The sequence below is a fragment of the Pipra filicauda genome, unplaced genomic scaffold (assembly GCF_003945595.2).
Source record: "Pipra filicauda isolate LSUMZ 115617 unplaced genomic scaffold, ASM394559v2 scaffold83_size3615187_pilon, whole genome shotgun sequence".
Lineage (NCBI taxonomy): Eukaryota > Metazoa > Chordata > Aves > Passeriformes > Pipridae > Pipra > Pipra filicauda.
The window spans coordinates 3,219,020-3,241,540 of record NW_024105020.1 but is presented as its reverse complement, the minus strand read 5'-3'; the positions used below and the strand labels follow the sequence as shown (position 1 = coordinate 3,241,540).

The 22,521-nt window shown below is 38.5% G+C and overlaps 1 protein-coding gene across 12 annotated transcripts in view; it reads right to left on the bottom strand.

Moving 5' to 3' along the window:
- Positions 1-226: 226 nt before the first annotated feature.
- Positions 227-22,521, bottom strand: part of INPP4A (inositol polyphosphate-4-phosphatase type I A) — a 123,626-nt gene continuing 101,331 nt past the window's right edge. For 6 of the 12 annotated variants that reach the window (XM_039390530.1, XM_039390531.1, XM_039390529.1 and 3 more), the window contains 8 exons: positions 20,780-20,955; positions 19,323-19,446; positions 18,365-18,491; positions 17,809-17,949; positions 16,635-16,732; positions 12,954-13,066; positions 12,449-12,603; positions 5,686-7,246 (listed from right to left, as the gene is read on the bottom strand). In XM_039390530.1, coding sequence (XP_039246464.1) covers positions 7,066-7,246; positions 12,449-12,603; positions 12,954-13,066; positions 16,635-16,732; positions 17,809-17,949; positions 18,365-18,491; positions 19,323-19,446; positions 20,780-20,955 — 1,115 coding nt within the window. In that variant the 3' untranslated portion in view covers positions 5,686-7,065. Of the gene's footprint in view, positions 3,196-5,685; positions 7,247-12,448; positions 12,604-12,953; positions 13,067-16,634; positions 16,733-17,808; positions 17,950-18,364; positions 18,492-19,322; positions 19,447-20,779; positions 20,956-22,521 lie in introns of those variants that run through there. The other 6 variants (XM_039390537.1, XM_039390540.1, XM_039390539.1 and 3 more) reach the window with 3 other exon arrangements.

The window sequence follows — 22,521 nt, the reverse complement described above, 5'->3', positions numbered from 1 at the left end:
GCTGTTGCTGCTGAATGTGTAGCATGTGGGACAAACTGGTGCCTGACTTAACTACAGAAAACTGATAGCAGCTGTAAGTAACTACTTCCTGATTGAACATCTGTGCAAAATGTCTCCCCACACAACTTGGCTTAATATATTCTACAACAGATAAAAGAGTATCAAGTCAAGGAACCTGAAAATGTTTATTTTCATTTACCACAAACACATTAAAAGTAAGACACCATTTGTTATTCTTGTCAGTTCTTTATTGGTTGTCATCCTAAAGACTAGCACATTTACAGCATACATGGATTGGATGAACTAGAATATATAAAACAGTAGCTATATGTTTATGATATATTAATACTGCCCAAAACCAAATAAATAAAAATATTTCAAAGCACAAAGCTTGGCAAATACAGTTGTGTTGGGACAAAACTGTGTCGTATTATACAGTAATTTTACACGTATAAATGAAACAAAAGGCAACTGTGCTGTAGGTACTTTCACAGAACATACACAGAACATACTTGGCAACAGTTTTCTTTTTTTACCTTTGTATGTTTTATAATTTAAAAAATGTACTCAAAAAAAAGAACATTAGACAGAATTTCATTTTACAGTAATCCTTAGATTCACCTCTCCTGTGCAACAGAAAAGCTTACTTCACCCTTGTGAAGCATCCTATGTGGATTTCAAGTTTCACAGTTTTTCTTTTTCTGATGAACTGCTTGAGATCTTGCTGTTTGTGACGCCCTTTAAACGAGCCCGTGGATGTGCATGTGCTGACCATGCCTTGTACAGAACACGTGAGCTGGACAACAGCATTTTACAGGTAAGCTTACTGAAATCAGAGTATTTTAAACAAAACAATGCAGTACTTGGGACAGCTGTTCCACCACACACATACGAAATTCAGCAACTTTTTCTGATTACATTGGTGTACAAAATAAAGGATCACTAAGCTCTAGAGCAGATTTAATGATTGTTGGTCACAGTCTAAGTGAGTGGCGCTGCTAACTGCTACAAGAGACCTCTTGTTATTTTCTTCTGAAGCTGAACATTGGAAGATTTTTAGTGTAACAATACAGGACTTAAAACAAAATTAACCATGCTTAAAATATACAAAATAAAATTATCAACTCATAAAAACTAAGGGATATAAAGAGTATAGTTTATACAAAAATAAATGTAACATTTAATAACAGGCCAGGAGCTGAAAGTTGAGCAGAACTAATGGAGTAACATGTCTAAGGAGATCCCACTGAAAAGTTTTTCACGATATATTTGTTTACTTATTAGCAAAAAATAAAACAAAATCAACATTTATTAACTGGTGAACAGAGTTTGTAGCATTTCCAAGGGACTGTTCTACTGCAGATGATTTGTTCAGACCTGGAGTAGGTACCACAATACACTGCTTTTGCACAGAATTCTGTGTTTTGTTATCCTAGAGAGTCTGAAATAATAATAACAGCCTAGTTCAGCAGAACTCTCTGACATGCTGCTTTGTGTTAAACTGCAAAAAGCAAAATGCAAAAACTGCTGGACCTGTAACCCCCAAACCTATATGGGAGCAGAATGAACATGGCTGATTGATAGAGCAGTGACAGCACAGACAAACATCAGTGAGAGGAAGAAAGAAATCAGGAAACAGCCATATACTTACCTGGCTGTTGCTACTCTCACAAAATAAATGGGCAGATTTTTTTCTATTCTAAAATTCAGATCCTTAGAAACCAAGAAGGAAAGGACACGGTGTGCTGAACAAAGTTAGCTAGAAATTATTTGATCCTGTTAAAATTTGGAAAATAACATTTAGCTCCTTTTTAAAATGCTATCTTAGCTTTGAAGGCAATTATTTCTGAGATCTGTTGAACATTTTTAACCAAATGCTACCAAACTGATCACCTTTGTCCTAAGCTAGAACCCACCTGCAGTTCTCAGGCACAGGCAGTAGCACATGAGCAGTTCCTTTCTATCAACACGGGGCATCACTGCCTTCCTCGGAAATACCCTGACATCAGTCACTTCCCCCTGCCAGGATTCTGAACAGGTAAAATGCAGAGGTAAACAGAAACCAGTTTTGGTTATGGAGTAGCAGGGATCCGTTGGGCGCTTTGAGCACTCTTTGTATTGACATACAAAATTGATATAGAAAAAAATCAAACACTGATCAAAACAATGTGATGCCCCGAGACACTAATGCTTACAATCCAGAAGTGATATAAAAAGCCGTGGGTAAAAATGTGTTAATTAATGTACAACACCATGGAACAGATCAAACATGTCATGTGCAACATGAGCAACGTGCTTGTTGCACTTGCCTTAGAGCGGGGAGGGACAGGGGGAACTGTTGCTGGCATTAATTGGTTAAGCATCATTACATTTCTGAAACATTTTTTTAAAATCAGTTGTGTGCCCAACGGCTTATCTGTTGAAGACAACAGGAATTTGTTTTATTTGAACAGAACTATAAGCCAGACCTCATATGTCTGGCCTTTTACATATTGTTAATTTCATATATGAAGATGGCATCCTATATACAGTAAACCAATTTAGCCTCCTGGCTTTTATTGTGCTGATTTTTTTAAGTTAAACTCCCATTTCTTGATTGTAACAACACAGTTACGAGACTGTCTAGGATCCAATCCCTTTTTATTTACAACTTTTGAGTTTTACTCTCAGTTTTAAAAAGTTTATGAAAAGCTCAATCTCAAGTCAACTCAGTATAAAAAGATGTTATGTGAAACAGCTGCCTAAATGCCGTTCCTAGAGTCCTTTCCCATCCAGGAGGTACCTAGCTATTTGCATATAGGTAATTATTAAGTATCACAATATCTGCTCATCTTACATACACTGAAGGCTATTTAAATGGGCAGAGAGTCATCACACTATTCTCAAGCTAAGGTGTTGGAATAATTGTTACTATAGATTCCAATTCTGTAAGTAACATGCTCTGTATAACCTAGCAAAACGTACAAAAAGGTTACTCATCTCTTCTGGATGACAAACTCATGTATTAGTCTAGAGTGTATCCACATGTTTTAATGGAACAGCAATTAAAGGACATGGTATGTTTATGTTTCAACTTTTCCATAAGTTCCTTCTGGAGGCCTGTAATACTTTGGGAAAGCCTTCAGTTGCAGGGAATTAAATGCATACTTGCGACATCCAACATTCTTCATTGTATTTTCTCGGCGACAACCCTCACTGGGGAAAAAAAACAAGCACAAAAAATGACAGCAGTAAAAAGGAAAAAAAAAAAAAAGACTTAGATGAAATGAACTGGTTATCTTATAGCATTAAAAAAAAGTTGGTTATATTTAATGAGCGTTTAATTAATTTGCCACTGCAAATATTAAAAATGATGACTCATCATACAATGCTGGTAAGAAGCACACAGAATGGACACATGCTATGTCTGATTGCTAGTTTTGCATTTCTGGAAAGCAGCAGCACTTCTACTGAAAAAGTTCTTTCGTGATGGTTTCATGTATTTCAGGGTACACTGCTGAGGAGTTCACATGCTGCTTCATTGCACAAGGGATCCCAAGGGATTGCTTAAAAGCAGTTCTGCTAATTTATTAATACATTAAGCTGAAAAAGAAAAACTGCTGATCTCTCTATAAGACCTTTCAAGTAATTTTATTGTTCCCTGTATGTCAGTATTATCAGTACTTACTTAAAAGATTAGAGCCGATACAAAAATAATGACTTTCCAGTTATCTCTGCATGCATAAATTGAATTGAAAACCAACAGAGTCTAAAAAAAAATCTTAATCATGAAATAGCAGCTTTGCTTAGGTGCAAAAAAAGACTGCCTCTGTTGACAGTCATCACCCCAATGAAACAAAGCTGTGCAGAATTTAATTTTCACCCACTGTTTTGGTGCAACTGCCCCCATATTACAAAGAGGTTCTGTGCTACAATAGAAAACTACTCTGGTTATAAGGCTTCTTTACATTTGTAACTCTAATTCAGAGTTCCTTTGCTTATATCCAAAAAACAGACATACAAAGAGGAAGCACTATCTTTTAAATATATATTATAAATCAATTTAGGCTTGCAGGAGAATGTCTTTCCCTGACTGAGGACTGAAACCTAAACAATTAATACTAGACCTTCATGGCAAAGTGTACAGTACAACATCTTATGGTGGAAATGTCACATTAGTCCTGTCCTGGAGATGGCTGCAGCATCTACCAGGTAAGCTGTGGTCATCTGATTCAAAAGGAGGGTTTGGATTCTGGTTCAGTTTGAAAGCTCTTGTACTCTCACTGACTTCACTGTTCTTCTAATTTTGGTCAATGAAACTGGCTGTAACTGTGTTCTGTATGTAACATCTACTTTAACTTCATAACATACTGTAACTTTTTTGCTTTAAGAAACAGTAAGTTTGAAATTTGTCTCCAGAGCACATTCCGTGCTTGCCTTTTATAGAACAGACATAGAACATGGCATTTCCTGGCATTGGTTTTTGTGTTATAGAACTCCCCCAATGGCTGTTGCAGCTAAATAGATTCATCAAAAAATTGCACAAGTTATACTTCAAAGCACTAATAAAAGCAGTAAGTTTAACTAGCAAATATGGGATGCTGGATGAGCATTTTAACTCCAAAGTGAATCTGTTCACAATGCATTCCACTGCATCTGGTTGTTGCACATGCCCCTCTATGGCACAGAGATGGTGACAAAAACGTATTTTACACACACCATTTCACGTGCCATCTTTCTTCTGCTGTAAGCAGTAAGCAATACAGCATCTTAAATCTCAATGCCCAAATGAAAGCACAGACCAAGCTCAAAAAGGAAAAACCCAAAACGTGTCCCCACTAAAGAAGAAAAGAAAAAACCTATTTGTTTTCAAAAAGCCTAGATGAATCTAGGTGTGGTCTTACTACAATTCTAAGTGATAGTCATGAGCAGTGATGATACTTTGAAGAGATTAATAATTTCAGGGAGTTCAGTGGACACGCCTGCCACTCTACTATCAGAGGGTGGTCAGACACTGGACCAGGCTCCCCAGGGACATGGCCCCAAGCCTGACAGAGCTCAAGAAGCATTTGGGCAATGCTCCCAGGCACATGGTGTGAGTCTTGGGGATGGTCCTGTGCAGGGCCAAAAGCTGGATTTCAATGACCCTTGTGGGTCCCTTTCAGCTGTGATTCTACTAAAGTTACTTTCACATCTTGTTAGACTGAGACTTGCAAGAACAAGGCCACAGTCCAACCTCACAACTGTTTGCTTTGTAAAAAGGCAGACTAGGGCACCCAATAGCAAATGAACCAGTGTTAATCAGAAAGAAGAGATGATTACTATGGAGACACAGTGGTACCAGGTATCAGCAGAGGACATGGGTATGTCCAATACCATCATACCATGATTTTAAATCTCACCATCAGTAAGGATGTACCTAAATTCATAGCAACTAAAAATAAATAGGATACATGCTTAAATATATATATATGTATATATATATAAAAACCCAGATATGTCTTTCTGGTGTTTTGTTTTTGTTTTGGTTTTTTTTTTTCCTTTTAAAAACAAAATTGGAAGAATAGTGAGGAAAATATCAGGAGATAGTGTACTGTACAGTCTGATTTCATGAAGACACAAATATAACACACACTTTTTTTTTTTTTAGTTAGAATAATTAAATCCAAAGTTAGGATTTAGTTTTAATTTTTATTCTAACTGTGCTTTTTTGTTTTTTTTTTAGCATACCTCTTCCAGCAGCTTTCAAATTCCATTAAAATTGATAATAAAAGCTATAGCTACCTATAGTTTTTGAGCAAGTTAATAATAGTAGAAAATACAAATCACAGTACTAGTTCTCCTCAGAAGCCCAAAATCATCTCAGGCACCAAGCGAAGTAAATCCCTTTATGAATTTATCAAACTACATTAAATGAGGTTAGTTTTTTTTAATCAGCTATTGCTATTGACAAGCTCTGCCAGAGCACTGAACCAACAAAACCTTTCAGTTTAAACAGGCCTTCCCCAGTTTGATGTTATATATAAACGATGATCAAATTTATCTGCATCACTAAACTAGGTAAGCCGCTTTAGATTCGCCACCTAAATACATGTTAACTTACCATCATTCGTTTATCACTAAGTCACTATCAGCATCATAATTTATTAAAGCTGTCCAACACTTAAAAATGGAATAACAGTAATATTTAGTCTAATGTAGTTAAAATAAAGCCCAACGGAAAACCTCAAACCCACTTACTACAGGAGCTAACTGATACCTCCCTCTTCTTGCCTGAAATATTAAAGACCAATATCTTTATCTTCTAGGATGATAATGACTCTATTTCAGAATAAGTTCTATAACAGAGCACCTGAAACAGATAACGGATCATTAGCAGGCTAATGCCAATTACATCCCCTTCCTAACCACAAGTTATTCTCTTTATGTCTTTAATACATTGCAAAATGCAGATCTACAAATTGAATGAAATAATTCTGCATGCAGCACACGGCAAGTTGGTTTTTGAGTGGGTACACTAGTCTATTAGAACATACTTAACCATGAGAAAGGAACAAGACTATAGTTCTACAAACTGTCCAGTAATTTGGATATTATACTTTGAAATGAAGGTAGAAATTTGTTTAAATAAATTTCTTACAATTTCTTATAAACCCCACCCGTGTTTTTATTTTTCCTCTTCATACCTTGTAAAAATGAAAGGCAAGATTAGCATACCCCTTAAATATACAAAAAGATACAAATTCTTTTCAGATAGAGTTCCTTTCTCTGGAATACATGAAACAAGTAACATAAAACTATATTTGGTAAGAGATCTTCAGGCCAGCTAAAGTAACGAGGTAACAGGCCAATGTCAGACTATGTTACAAGCACTGAAAGCAGAACAATAATTTAAAGTTTCAATACAATTCTTTTTGATAAAATAATTTGATGTATATTTACAGTTTAGTACAATAGAAACGTAAAATTGTAAGGCATAATAATAATTCTTGGCAGACAATGCTATGACACATTCCTTTGTCCAGCAGGTACCAAGTGGCAATACACATTCAAGCACTTTTTTTGTTTTTGTTTTTAACTTAATCTTCACTTGCAACGTAATCTGGCCACCAGGTACGCTATGCTCAGAAACAGCCACACAATCAGTAAATTGGGGCTGAGAGCTAGTAAAGGAATAGAGTAGAGGAGGCTGGGATCTAGTCTGAAATCTCGGATGGGCACCAAGCCACTCAAGTTCTTCTGCGTGACTATCTCCCGTGTTCCAATGCTGTGAAAAGGAAGAAGGTTGGGAAGAGGGAAAATAAAACAGAAAGGAAGACGGACATGCAAATGAATGCATAAAAAGAGATGGCAACACAAGGTGGTCAAGAAAATGAAAAAACATGGAAGAACGCACAACAAAATCAGAAGATGGAAGTAAAGAAAGAGTGGAAAAAGGTCTCAAAAATATGTATCAGTACAATTGTAGAAATAAGGAGAGGGAAAGAGAATAAAAGAGAAAAATAAGAAAGAAGTATTGTAGTCTACTGAAAATAAACACATGTAGGTTGAACATAAATGGTTTTCCATGTTCATTCTTTCAGATTACCAAGCAATAATACCCCATGCTGCTCTGCCATGCTTTGGCATGCTGCAAAGAAGTGGAGCTCTGAAAAGCAAGCTGAACATGAATAACCATTGTAGTATTTGACCCTTTCAAACATCTTTCCATGTGGGCTGCAGTGCATTAGTTTAACCTCTTAACTACCTGTTCAACATGTAAACAAAAAAACCCAAATCACCCATTTGTTTCTCTGCTTCGACGTGAATTCAAGGGTGTATCAATATACTTCTCAAAATGCATGTTTCTGAAGTGCCTCAATATATGCACATGAAGGGAAGACATGCTGCAAAGCCCATCTCATTGTGCCCCCACTTCCTACATTGAGCACAGGAGGATACAGTGGCAAATACCTCTTCAGGTAACCTGAGGCTTTGTAGTGTGGCCTTTCATACTGGATCACTCTTATACCTTGTGCAGTCCAACTCTATCTTTAGTTTGCAAAGCAACAACTAAGTGCAACCCGTGAGCCTGATCCTGTTAGAACTAGCGTGCTCTCTCCATCCATAAAAACTGATCCATAACCTTGCTGGTTGCATAGCAAGGTTAGGTAACCAATGGACAATGTCTTGGAAGAAAACAGATAGACCCTGGAGGTGGTGAAAGAGAAAAATAGCATTCAGAAGCTGGTGACACTTCAAGTCAAATGGAGTTAGGTGGGCAGGAAAGGAAACCAACTGTATTTCTGATCTGAATTAACAGATCCAAATCGGTGATCAAAATATGTTTTCCTGGTGCCTACACTGGACAAGGGCAGACTGCATCTGTGATGCCTACAAATCCCAATTACTTTTGTAGTGATAGGGAGGAGGATGTGTGTGTGTGATCAGAAGAATCAGTCAGTGGAAAGCTAATGTTGACTGGAAAGTGGTGGATAAAGGTTCAGTAAAATAGCCTGGAGGAAGTAGTGTTTTAGAGTATAGATAAAAAGTAAAACAGTGGGAAAGGAAAAGAAGGAAGGATCAAAATGACAAGATGGCATTATCAAAATCACATGCTACATCTCCACCATTAAAAATTAGTACCAAGCTACTCAATTTTACACAAAGACATATGTACAGACACATATGGTGGGAATGGAGGCAAGAGCTGGAAAGTGCTTCCTTGTCACTGTTGGCCCATGTAGATGCTTCTACCCGAGGGGTGAAAAGTCACCTTTTGGATATGTCAAATATACCAAACTGTGCAGTGTCTTAAATAAAATGTTAATCAGCAGATTACCTCTAGGAGAGGACTAGGGTAAAGAGACAAAGCAAATTCCCTGCTAATTTAGCTTGCATATGGGAATCCTCTCATGGCTGCCCCATGCTGGACACTGCTGGTTCCAACCAGCTTCAGTGGACCCACGGCAGGCACAGCTGAGCCCCTCAGCCACGCTGGTGCCTCAGGGAAAGCCTGTGTAAGAAAAGGCAAAACACTGCATGGCAGTGAAGGACAATGGGAAAAGATGTGAAAAACATCCCTGTGAGCACCAAACTGAAGCAGAGTTTCCCCTGCAGCCATGGAGACGACTATCCGCAGTGCAGCCCATGGAAAGGACCCGTGTTGGAGTGGAGGAAGAGTGCAAGGAGGAAGGAGCAGCAGAGAAGAGCTGTTATGGACTGACTGCAAACCCCCATTCCACATCCTCTGTGCACTGCTCAACATGGGGAGGAGGCAGAGGAGCTGAGAATGGAGGACCAGAGTACTTGGGCCTAGGACAAAAGGGGTTGTGGAAGGCAAGGTTCTTTAATTTTTGTCTTTGTTTCTTAACATCCCAAATCCACTTGCAAAAAATCAATTTTCTATAAGCTAAGTCTGTTTTGCCTGTACCAGTAATTGGCAAGGGATCTCCCTGCCTTTATGAGCTTTTGCACATATTTTCTCCCCCTATCCTGTTGAGGGGAGGCAGTGAGTGAGCAGTTGGGTGCGCATCTGGCAGGTGCTCAAGGTCAACTCAACACAATTTTATTCTTAAAGCATATCAATAACCGAAGAAATCCAAGCAAGTTTTTCATGGCTGTTTTATTGCAGTGAGTGGTCATATCCAAACATGACTCTCAGGACTTTATTATGTAATTCCTTTTAGACAGCACCATGGCAGCTAGAAGAGATTACTTCCCTCACCCCATTTCCAGCTGCTTTTCAAGAGTCCCTATCAAAGACAGCTATCCTCTGATGGCTAAACTGCTTGTGTTGCAACTTCCTAATTGTTTCAATGAAAATGAGCTAGGCTACCTGAAACATGTAAAGGATTTTGCTACACACTGATTTTGACTGAAACTGCCTTAGAGCATACTCACACAAACATCTCCACTGGCATTTCTGACAGGACAGAAATCTGGTAGGGGAAGGGACAGCAGGGATTCACAGGTCTAATGGGGAGTGTTGGCTGCAGATGGAAGAGACTACACGATCCATCTGGACTTTGGCCCTTGATCTGCCTTTACTGGCCAGGTAGCCACTTCCTCTGTAGCTTGGACTTCCAGACATATCATCAAGATTTTACTACTTGTAGGCTGTGAGTTACCATATGTCTCATTTAGGACTGGAAAAGCTGTAACTTATTTACAGAAAAGTGAGTTTATTCTAATAGGGTATTTGTTTCTGAGGTGAAAACCACAACCTTGTATCTGTGAATTTCTACAAGAATCTACAATGAGCACTCTACGTTCTCTCCCTGATGTCCATGCTCACTGAATGTAACTATCACAAGACCAGGAAGGAAGGGAAGTCCTTGAGGACAAGTGGGAACTAACACCTCTGAAGATCAACATCACGTGGAAGAAGAGATGCTTTCTTAATTTTTTTCAAGAATGGAGCAAGGATGCTTTTCTTCTCTGGGAAGTTACCAGAAGAGATTAAATACTTTCTCTGAGTCTCACAACCTATTAGTACCTCTTCCCTGTCTTTCCAACTACCCCAGAAACTTCAAAAGTCTCCAAGAATGAACCAAACCTTCCTTTTCCAGTACAGTTGCACAAATAAAAGAGCCAAGCTAAAAGAAAAATACCCAAGTTTTCTGAATGCCCTGGAAGTAATTTGCCCTTTCATGTCCTATATTATATCATCTAGGCCAGGCCAACCTGTCCAGGCTGAAATGGGATTCGGTGGAGCTGGACTCCTCCATATTTATTCCATAATACAATCTGTCTCATTGAACTTTGTTAATTCTGTGCCATTGTTCCTGAGTAAAATCAATAAGTAATCTTAAAAACACAGCCATGTATCCCAAAGAGCAATGAGATGTGAGGAAGAAAGAGTGATGAGCTTGAAGAATGGTCTAATCTTGGGTTTCCCTCAGGACTAGGGAAAACCAGGTTTTCCCTCAGGACTTTGTTCTTCACAATCTCTCTTAGTCAAAGATGTAACAGAAGAGAAAGTCACGTCTTTCACCTGCCAGAACATGTCCCTGATGTTGATAGAACACTCAACCCAAAGGTTTTGATTAAATTGGCCCTCTTTCAATATCCCTGAGTAGGTCAACATAAAGCAATATTTTTCTTGGGTCAATATTGTATCTGATCCTGTGTTATATTAAATGGGTAGGACCAAAACAATGTTATTATTAACCTCTCTCTCTACTGTGCCCACGACTGCATTAAAAGAACTTCACGGACCCAGTAATGAATTTGAAGAAAGTAACAAGATTCCCAGTATTTTTCCTAGTTGTTTTTATTCTTATTAAATACAAAACTGTGAAACAAAACTATTTTTGCTTCAGATGTCTAAGTAGACAAGTTGCATAATTTAAAGATGTTTGAGAGCTACTTAGTTCCTTTTTAAGTTAATAATTTCTCCCTCATGAAATTATTTCAAATTCTGTTTCTAGCATCAAGGTTTAATTAGTCTCTGAGTGCAGTTTTCACATACTTTAATAACTCTGTAACAATGCAGCAAAAAGTGCAGCAAAAAAAGTGAAAATAAAGAAGTCCAGTGACATCCAATTAGATGTAGATATAACCCCTCAAATTATTAGTGTAAGAGGCTGGAAGTGTTATATTGTATGAGACATTTTTCTTCTAGGCAACTGAAGAGTAGGAAAGGGTCAAACAGCAAAAACATACAGAAAGGATAAGAGAATTGAACACTCTAGAGAATTTGGTGAAAAGACACACAGTACAGTACATTTGGTAAGAGTGAATGTTGAAAAACAGGACTGAACAGCATTGTTGAACTACATTGATAAAGACTAAAGCTAGATTTCTTATCCTTTCTTTGGGTATGTGACTTACGGAGTTTTCCAGCAGTGCTTGAAACAAGGCATTGAACAACAGTAAACAGATTTTATTTTTTTCTTTAAGTACAGTATTTAATTCTGCAAACATCTCTGCTGCTTCAGAATACAGAACATCATTATATTGATACGACAACAGCACACTGACACATTGTGATGAAATTTGGTTGTTGTAGTGTGAAACACTCATACATTTCACCCAGTGAGCAGTGTTTCACTGCTAAAGAATACATGTGGCAAACCAGTGCAAACTGCAGGTGTCTGTGTTTCAAAGAACAAAAGACAGGCCATCCCTGAGTAATCTGCCTGATCTAGAACTAAGAAACCCAGTGCTGTGGCGGTTCAGGTAACCTTATCAGTAAACAACTTCCAAAGAAGCACCAGTTTCCTGTTCTATAAGCTCAGCATTAACTGAAAACACATTTTTACATGCTTCTCTGAAAACTCTTTTACTACTGAAAAGTCAAGCCCCTCTGATACAAAACTGGTAAGAACCAGCTTTAGCATATACAACTCATATGCAAGGGAGGGGTGAATTTTAGCAGTTTTCTGACTTTAGTTTGTTTTTTCTTTTGACAGAAACAGAGACCACCACTCCTCTGCAGTTTGCATGGTTCCTCATTCAGGAAGAAGTGATGCAGTCAAACTCTTACCTCCTCATACACTCCAGAGCCTGGGTAAAAACCTGTGGAGCCATTCCATGTTCATGCTGTAGGATCAAACACTGCTCCAGGGTGACCGACATGGCAGTCCTATCCTTGGCACTTTTACAGCTTGTAAATCGAACACCATTTAGTCTGCGGCATATCTAGAAACAGGATATACAATCCATCATTTTGTCCATATACATAACTTTCTGTCAGAGAACATATCTGTACTTCTCCTTAGAGACACAAATGCTGTGTAGGACTTTGATGTTAAAATTTGTCATCTTTGAGAGAGCAGAACTTCATTGCGTGAGCTGTAGGGAAAATTCTGATGTGGAAAATATATTTTATATTCCCATGTTTCATTCTAGAGGAAGTTTAACCTGGCAGCTTTCCAAGCTACACACAAGCAAATGAAGAAATACAAACATACCAATAATAAAAAAGAGAAAACATGTATGCATACAGAAAATCAGCTGAACTATACAGAGATGCTTAGATGAATAAATACCTCAGCAGCTTGCCAAAGGATATCAACATTCTTGTTTTTCCTTGCATGTACATTTTGTCCCAGAAATCTTAACAGTTCAGGCAGGCACGTCTGACTACGAGATCGAGGTAGACCTATAAAACAAACAAAACCAATTCCACTTATTTATCTGTATTCAACAGATCATTTACAAAGATAAGTGTTCCTATTTGCCTTTTGCAAACATAATTGTGTTTTCTTGAAACTTACAGAGCTTACAACAATTAATTGAGTTCTTAATTACTTAGTACCATCAAAAAAACACACTCAAGTTTAATTAAACTCAACTGGAAATATAAATTCAGGTTATTTAAAACTTCAGGGACTTAGAATCTAATAGCAATATAATAACAGAATGAACAAAGGGAACAAGATTGGTATAGTATAGATTGGTTTGTGTGTCACAGAGGTGACAGGAGTCTCAACAGTGTGTCTCGACAGAAACTCTGAAGCTATTTTCTATTCTGCTCACATTTTCAATTTTAAATTTGCAAGCTGGTCAGCTGTCAGTTACAAGAAACACTCTGACAGGACACTGCATTGTCATATCTGTTTATTAATATTTCACTAAGTAGAAATAAAGCAGTTGAAATTTTTCAGAGTACCTCGTCTTCTATGTTCAAGTGTTACACATGATCTCTTACAAATGTAGCAAGACTCTCAAGAAAATCAACTACAAGTATTAAACAGATTGTCTTTGTTATTTTGTTGGTTTGGTTTTTTTTTTCTGAAGGGGTAACCATAGAGAACCCAAGTAAAGCTGTGGTTGAACAAATAAGAGGTATTCACTGTTAGAAATGATTATGTGAGAAAAAGAACCCTACATGGGTAACATACAAAGTTTTATTTTTGGACTACTTATCCTCTCACAACAAACAATATGTTAGACTAACCTCATCTTCTATTGACAAGGTGACCTGGTGAGTGGATGAGGGAAGGCTATGGATGTTGTTTGCCTGGACTTTAGTAAAGCCTCTGACACCATTTTCCACAGCATTCTCCTGGACTAACTGGCTGCTCATGGCTTGGTGGGGCACACTGCTCACTGGGTAAAAAAACAGCTGGATGGCCGGGCCCAGAAAGTGTTGGTGAATGAAGTTACATCCAGCTGGTGGTCGGTCACTCGTGGGGTTCCCCAGGGCTCAGTATTGGAGACAGTCCTGTTTAATACCATTTTCAATGATCTGGACAAGGGGATAAAGTGCACCCTCAGTCACAGATGACTGACAAGTTGGGAGGCATATTTATCTGCTGGAGGGCAGGAAGGCTCTGCAGAGGGATCTGGATATACTGGATCAACAGGCTGAGGCCAACTGTATGGGGTTCAGAAAGATCAAGTGCTGCATCCTGCACTTGGGTCACAACAACCCCAATGGAGCGCTACAGACCTGAGGAAGAGTGTCTGGAGAGCGGCCTGTTGGAAAAGGACCTGGGTTGACAGCAGCTGAACATGAGCCAGCAGTACCCAGGTGGCCAAGAAGGCCAGTGGCATCATGGCTTGGATCAGCAATAGTGTGGTCAGCAGGGATGACAGTGATTGTCCCTCTGTACTTGGCACTTGTGAGGCTACACCTCAAATCCTGTGCCCATTTCTGGCCTCCTCACTACAAGAAAGATGTTGAGGTGCTGGAACATGTCTAGAGAAGGGCAATGGAGTTGGTGAAGGTCTGGAACACAAGACTTATGAGGACTGGCTGAGGGAGTTGGGGTTGTTTAGCCTGGAGATAAGGAGGCTCAGGGGTGACCTTACCACTCTGTACAACCATGTGAAATGAGGTTGTAGTGAGGTGGGGGTTGGCCTCTTCTCCCAGGTAACTAGTGACAGGACAAAAGGAAACGGCCTCAGGTTGTGCAAGGGGAGGTTTAGATTGGATGTTAGTAAAAATTTCTTAACTGTAAGAGTTGTCAATCACTGGAACAGGCAGCCCAGGGAAGTGGCTGGTTCAGCATCCCTGGAGCTATTTAAAAGACAGATGTGGCCATTGGGGATATGGTTTAGTGGTGGACTTGGCAGTGCTGGGTTAACTGTTGGACTTGACAATCTTAAAGATCTTCTCCAACCTAAACAATTCTACATTTCTGTTCTATGATTAGCAATATTGTGCCTATCCTGCTTGGCTCTGCTTGAACTCTACACCTACCAAGAAAGTAATACCTGTAAACAAAAAGAGTGCACAGACCATCTCCCCAAGTCTTTCTAAAGACAAGGAGAACAAATGGGACAAGGAGTTAAGGAAGCTAAGACAGTAATGCACTAATTCTGCAGAGCTTAGAATTAAGAGTACAGAGACAAGCACAGTGGATCAGGAATCAACTTTTCCTGTGTACTGTTCTTGAAGGGAACACTTCCTACAATCTGCCAGCAGATACTTCTGGGTCTTTTGTTCCCTAGAATGATCTTTGTGGTTTTTCTTTTGTCTCTACTTACCACAGACTACATCACTTGTCATAATCACCTGGTTTACAGTTAAATGTAAAATGTTATTCTCCCTTGACAAGGGTTCATGGAAAAGTATGTTTTGCTTTGCACATTGCAAATATCACCTCAAGTTCCAGGGAAAAAAAAAAGGCAAAGGCTAAAAGATGACTGGATCAAACATAAGAGGTTTAGGGATGAGGGAAGAGACAGAAGTTAAAAAAAAAAGGCAAGCAAAATTCAGGAGGAAAGGAAGAGAATGAGGAATATTATTATGGAAGACTAGACAGAGCCATGTACAAAAATAACTTTAAATTGAATAATTTTTGAACCTTACAAGAAAATCTGATGCTAGACTACTATATAATAATAAAAAATAAATTTTGCAGCTAAAATTTCCAAGAATTAATTATGCAGGATTATGAATGCCTGAAAGGAGGGAAACAGCTTCTGCCCTCACCTGTATCAAAAAAATCCAGGGTAACCTAAAGTACAATAATGTACTTAACAGACAGATTTCTTACTATCCTGTTGCATGATATTGCATTTTTATTCCTGCAATAAAACTGCAGTTGTAGAACTCATGAAATTAGCTTAGAAGAGGTTTGATAGTAATAATAATGAATTGATTAATTTTCACAATTTTGTGGTCACATTTAAGTAACATTTATGCCACTGCCTTCCCCCAGAAAACCCCAAACAGTAACAAGCAAGACATTTTCCTACATGACCAGTAAAATGCAAGCTTGTAGCAATTGCTTCTCTTCCAGGTTCTCTGTTGTTGGCTGCAGATGCAGCAATTATAGAAAAGCGCTAAAGGATAAGGAGAGGGCAAGCGGACTGAGTTCCTCAAAACTGAGAGTTGCTCCCTGTGCAGGTTATCATAAGTGCAGAAAACATCACCAAAAATTGCACATAAGAGTGCTGCTGCTATAACCTCTCACTTTTATGCCTTTCCTTCATAGCAATTCAACTGCCTGGCTGCATGATTATACAGTACATAATGCCACTTAGAAAGAGATGTAAAAGTAAATTTAAAAAGGGAAGTTAATCAGTCTGACCTTTGAATCTCTTGGATCTGCTCTACCTAGTACTAAAGTATTGAAATAGAGTTGCATCATTTCTTGGAGGTTACTAATGCTGCTGTATGATCAACATTTAAACAACTAACATAAAGCAAACAAATGAAAAAATCAGCCTGAATTGTGCTGTTCAACCAAATTTGTCATTAATTACCAAATACTTACAATCATCAGGCAAAACTTCCTTGAACTGCTCAAAGTATGAATTCAAACGCACTAAGCTTTCCATGTTAATTATTTCTTGCAGTGAGGTGTCTCCAAATCTTAAGAAGGTGAAGAAAGGAACAATTAAGCCCAAAGTAAAAGGTTTCTCCTCTTCTTCAAAACAACTGCACTTGACAATGTGACTCCCAGAAAAAGTTTAAAGATTCATCCCATGAATTCCTAACCATTCAAGGGCAGAGTTGAGTGTAACAGAGAAGTATTGCAATAATGTATTACAGAAGAAGAAAAGACATGGGTGTGAGTGGAAAAAAGGAAAGGAAGGTGAAAGAAAAATGTAATAAATATTGTCAACAATGCCTTGATTCATCTCATTTAACTATATATATATATATATACACAGATATGCACACAGACTGCTGACATCTGTGCTAGTCACCTTCATAGGCAATATAGGACAACAGTAATTGCTGGAATGCTTTTGTTAGACTTCTTCTAATTGCCCACCATCACAGTGCATATTCCACCCCAGTACCAAGGCTGCTGTCACAATATGCATGTGCCTGACTTCACTGGAGTTCTCCATTACAGCAGTGCTCTGTCAATGTATTCTTTAAAGGATATGGCCATAACAGCGGGAAGCTCTGGTGGCTCTTCCAAAACTGAGCAGTTTCCATAGCAAATATAATTACATATTTTTCAGCTTTACAAAAGTAATTTTGCCTTATATAAACACTACAAGGATATGCTAAAATCAAGGTCCATCTTGACCTTTGACAGTGACCAGAAGAGGGAGTCTAGAGGACAGTGAAAAACCAAGAGAGCAAATACACAGCAATACTCAGAATGATCTTTTACTCACAGAGGTATAAAGTCACAAGCAGCACCTCTGTGTTAAATAGCCCATGACAGATTTCCTCATCTGTAAATTCACTTCTGAACCACATAAACCTGCACTAGTCTCAAACCCATGAGGTAAGAAGCTTCACAGCTTCGTGGTACATAAAGAAGGACCTCCTTTCATTTATTCAGCATCTGACAGTTTCATTTGTTATACCCTTTTTTGTGTGTTGGAGAAACTGAATCACTGTTAGTAATGCAACAGTGCAATTACAGAGCAACACAGTTCCACTGCCAAACTGCCATTAAGGTTGAGCTTGCATGACTGAATACATACTTCTCTGCTAAGGTTTGCTGCTCATTGATTCCCACATTGAAAAGAACAGGCTGAACCCTCAGTAACATGCCACTTTGAATCTCTCGCGGCAACAAATCGAACAAGGCGCTTGGCAGAGGGATCCTCACATTAAATCCATCACTGAAAAGAAGTAAACAGCTATTAGTCACAAAGATCAAAAAGCTACATTCCAAGAACATGTTATTTACATAAAGAGGGATAACATCTAGTACATAATACAACTATTACGTTCATATATAAATAAATAACAAGTGTATAACACAATAAAAACCAACTATCAATCAATACTGATTTTAAGGAACTGCTACAGCTTGCTCCCAATCAGAAGATCTAGTCTAGCTCAAAAATAAACCTGCAGCAACCTGTAATGTTGATACTACATCCTCATGGACATTTAGTTTTGCTAACTTCCTAACAAAAGCTGCTTTTGCTTTGCTCATTAATACAGCAGCTGTCCTACAACTTGGGTAGAAAAAGCTAAATTTTGGCATATCCCCATCTCATCCAGAGTAAAGTATATTTGATTTTTTTTTACCGATTCCCAGTGATGACTGGCAGCATGTCAGTAGATGTATTTGATGTAGCCTGAGTTACTTTAAAGGTTACATTCCTCAAGTCCATGATTCCCAAACTCATGTCCTCCAGCATTGCCAGCTCCTCACCTAAATCAAAGAGTAAAAAGTGAATCATAATCATTATTTGTTATGTACAACTTCCCTTTATCAATCTGATGACGACAGTAGGTCATCACTCCATTAAGAAGTTCCACAGACGAAGAGGTCATGCAGCCCAGGCCTCCCCCTTGGCCTACAGACAATGTCATGACTGACTTTGTGGGCTCAGCAGGTTTAGAAAACACCAGTTATCTACAGCAGTCCAGATGACTGTTTTTCAAGTAGCTTACATGCTGATTTTCCAATTTAGATAATATTAGTAAGTACTTCTCAGCACTGTCAGAGCCATGACACCCTTTGTGTCAGAAAGGCTACAAGGTATTCTGGATTTGTCAGGTAAAGCGTTCCCTAAGTGGCATCCAGATGGCTGTTCAAACACAGGAGTGAAACGCTTTGAAGTGCTTTTCCTTTTCATATTCTCTCTTCAACTTCACTTTGTACTGTAAGACTACAGAAGGTCAAGAAAATTCAAAAAGTATATTTTGGGCACAGTTTCTCCCAGTTCACCAGAACTTTAATCCATTTATTTTCTGAAAAAAAAATACCACTGTGACATGTTTTAGTCTTTTTCAAACCTTTGACATTATAAGACAAGTACACTTTATCTTTTAGAAGTAATTCAAGTAAGTGCAAAGAAATTCAGAGTTGTTAGCTAATTAATTACTCCCAGATATAATCTAGCTTTGCATTTCAGTTTTCAAAATCATTTTGTAGCTGAGTTGCGGATTGTCCCAAACATTCCTATTTTGCTGTAGCCAATTCAATGCAGAATTTGCTGACTCTACATATAATCACACCCACTGGCCCCCGTGCCTTTACCGTAAGTGCTCAGCAGGCTCTCAAACTGTGCCAGCAAGCCAATGGTGTAGAGTTGTCTTAGAAATCCATCGTCATGCAGGCAGTTCCTTAGCTTGATAATGAAACCGCAAATGAGAGCTGTCAGCTGTGAGAGAGAAAACAGACAAGAATGAAGTGATTCAAGACAAAAAAAGCACTTCGGCCCCATACAAAAACAGTATCACTTATAAGAGGTGCCATAAAATCTGTCTGACAGATGCTCTTTTCCCTTAAACATCACTCTTCTTTTCCCTGCTGAAGAGAGACAACCAACCAACAAACCCCCACAAATTCATAAAATCAGATTCAGGGCACTCTGCTTTCATCTCACAAGCTTTCTCAAAATGGCACTGCTGTATATCTTGCATCTATTTGTTTTCAGGACACGATCACTTGTGGTAGGGCCTACAACTTACGAATTACAAAAGAGTGAATTGTTTTAGTCTCAGATGGAAAATCGACACACCTGGTTCCAGGCCACAAATTTTCATGGTATAAATAAATTATTGTTTTTTTAAGAATGGCATTTGAGAAAGCTTAAAAATGCAGTATCTGTTTGCATTATGCAGATTTAAACTCTAGTGTTACAAGATATTCACCAGAGATGGTGATTCCACCACTTTCCTGGGCAGACTGTTCCAGTGCTTGACAACCCTTTCCACAAAGAAATTTTTCCTAGCATCTAATCTAAACCACTCCTGATACAACTTGAGGCCATTTCTTCTTGTCCTGTCACTTGTTTAACATTTTTGATATTACATTTTGGGACAAAAGCCCTGCCAAATGACATCCAAGAGATAAACTGTTTGAAATGAATGAATGAGATACTGATTTCACAGGGAAGTAGATGCACTACAGAAGCAAAGGAAGAAAGTGGGCAAAAGGAATACGGAAGTTTTTTTAGTGCAGACACCTGCCAGTCAGTGCCTGACACAAGAGATGCCAGCAGTTCCAAAAACAGAACTTCTGGGAAAAAGAATCAGAACTCATTTCTCTCCCTGTAGCTGGACTTCTCTCCTTAGATGCAATATGTCCTATTTGCTTTCTCAATGCAGAAAACAACAAAAGGTAGCTGAGGGAGTACACTTGCTGCTCATGGGCTTTTTTGCCCCCCTCTTTCACATCTTACTTCTGCTTTTAGTTTGGTGACATTGAAAGGCAAAGGTTATATACGTAGACAGCACTATATTTCACTAGTTCTGGAATAAGTTTTTAAAAAACGATGAATGCACATCCAAGGGGACATGTAAGTTATTATACTGTCAAATGAATATAAGTGCTATCCAGTAAGGACAGGATAGCACAACTTGTGAGGGGAGGTCACACTGCAAAACCCAGGAAGAAATCTGAAAAGTTCTGAAAACATTAATCTTTCAAATTTCATATAAATCCCACTGCATGTGGAAGTGCAATCAAATCACGCATATTTGCTTGCTTACAGTTTGGCAGAAGACAACATCCCTGCGATACTGAAGGCTCAGGCAGAGCCCTATTGTCGGGGCACTGTCCTGCATTAATAAAAAGACCATGGCTTTCTTTGCCTTGTCACTCATCATGGCTACACAATCGGTGAGTGTGGTCAGCAAAGGATAAAGAGCTTCACTCCATTCACCTGCTTAAAAGAAAAAAAAAATTAGCAGCACTGGAAGTACTTTTATTTGAAACAAACACACACATTGAGAAGAAACTTCCTGTTGCAAGTCAAAGCTGTTGATAATTCATATTTAGAGCTCATTTTATTTTGGCTGGATGGTTATTTCATGCTTGGTAATAATTCAGTAATCTTGTAGAGTAGTTATTGCATGAGGAAAATACGGAGAATTTTACTCTGTAAGGCTGTTATGACTTTCCAGACCATGTAAAAGTTCCCAGATCTGTGCCCACAGAACAGGCTGATTTGATCAGTGGCTGATTTGGAAATCATAACAGAAACATGAATAACTGAATACAGAAGTGTATATAACTGCATGTTCATGTTCAAACACACCCTTTCACAGCGCATACAGACAGACAGCATAGAGTCCACTGGATTACAGAAATAGTGAACATCTGCTTAGCCATTTCTGTCAATGAGATTTTTCCCAAATATCTTGCCTTTGAATCCTTTGTGGACTCACAGGAATATCATTCAACTGCCTCACCACCTTACTGATCCTTATTGCACCTCAGTGAGGCAAGACTGCTTATCTCCCATTTGTAGCATAAGAATAATAAGACAGAGAGGTGAGAAATTCACGTAGGTACTCTTTTAAGTGTTTTCTGTCTCCGGATTAGTTTTAAAGGCTTAGAGGGAGCTAACAAGAAATACTAAATACAGTGATTTAGACAGGAGTCATCCAGATCCTTGGAAGTATTTTGGAGCTCTTCTTCCACTGAAATACATGATATGACCCAGAGGGATTCTGTTCAAGGTCCTACACAGAAAAACCAGAAATGAAATTGGGTTGCCCAAGTCCTATTTTAGTACCCCAAATATTGTGCCATTCCTTCTCCCTAAGAGACTGCTCTGCCTTAAAATATCCCACATGCTCAGTTTCTTTTCTATCCTTCTATCATCTTTTGCCTTACCACCAATTTAAAAAAATATTTCCATGAGTTTACAAAAAATTATTCAGATGCCATACCAAAATCCATTCTCTCTGCAATATAAAAAGAAAATAGAACAGTGCTTTGGTTTTGCCCTCCTTAATGTAAGGTTGAAACAGAACACTTCTCTTTTTAAGGGGAAGAACAATGTGTTTTATTTTTAAAAAGCACTGGAGCTCACAAACAGAACACACACAACTCCCAGCCCAGCTGGCTGTAGGAACAGGGCAAAGTACAGATCAAAACCTCCATGAATGAGACACTTCAAGCCCCTGAAAGGAAGTTGTTTCAGATTTTGACTCAAAGGCAGGACTAAGAGTTAGTAACAATGTTTCTTTGATAACCAGCCAAAGAGGGGAACTCTGGAAGTCTGCTAACAGAAACATAACTGACAAGATTAACAAAACTATCCTTTTGGCTTTCGTTCTATGTGGTAGATAGATAACCTCATAAACTACACATAGGGGAATTTGTTTGGCTCTGTTCCATTGCCATAAAAAAGCAGGAAACATCAAAAGAACAGGCAAGGAATTACAGTTTGTGTTTTATAAAGTATTTTCTCTCAAAATTAGTCAGATGTCACAACATGGCCCTG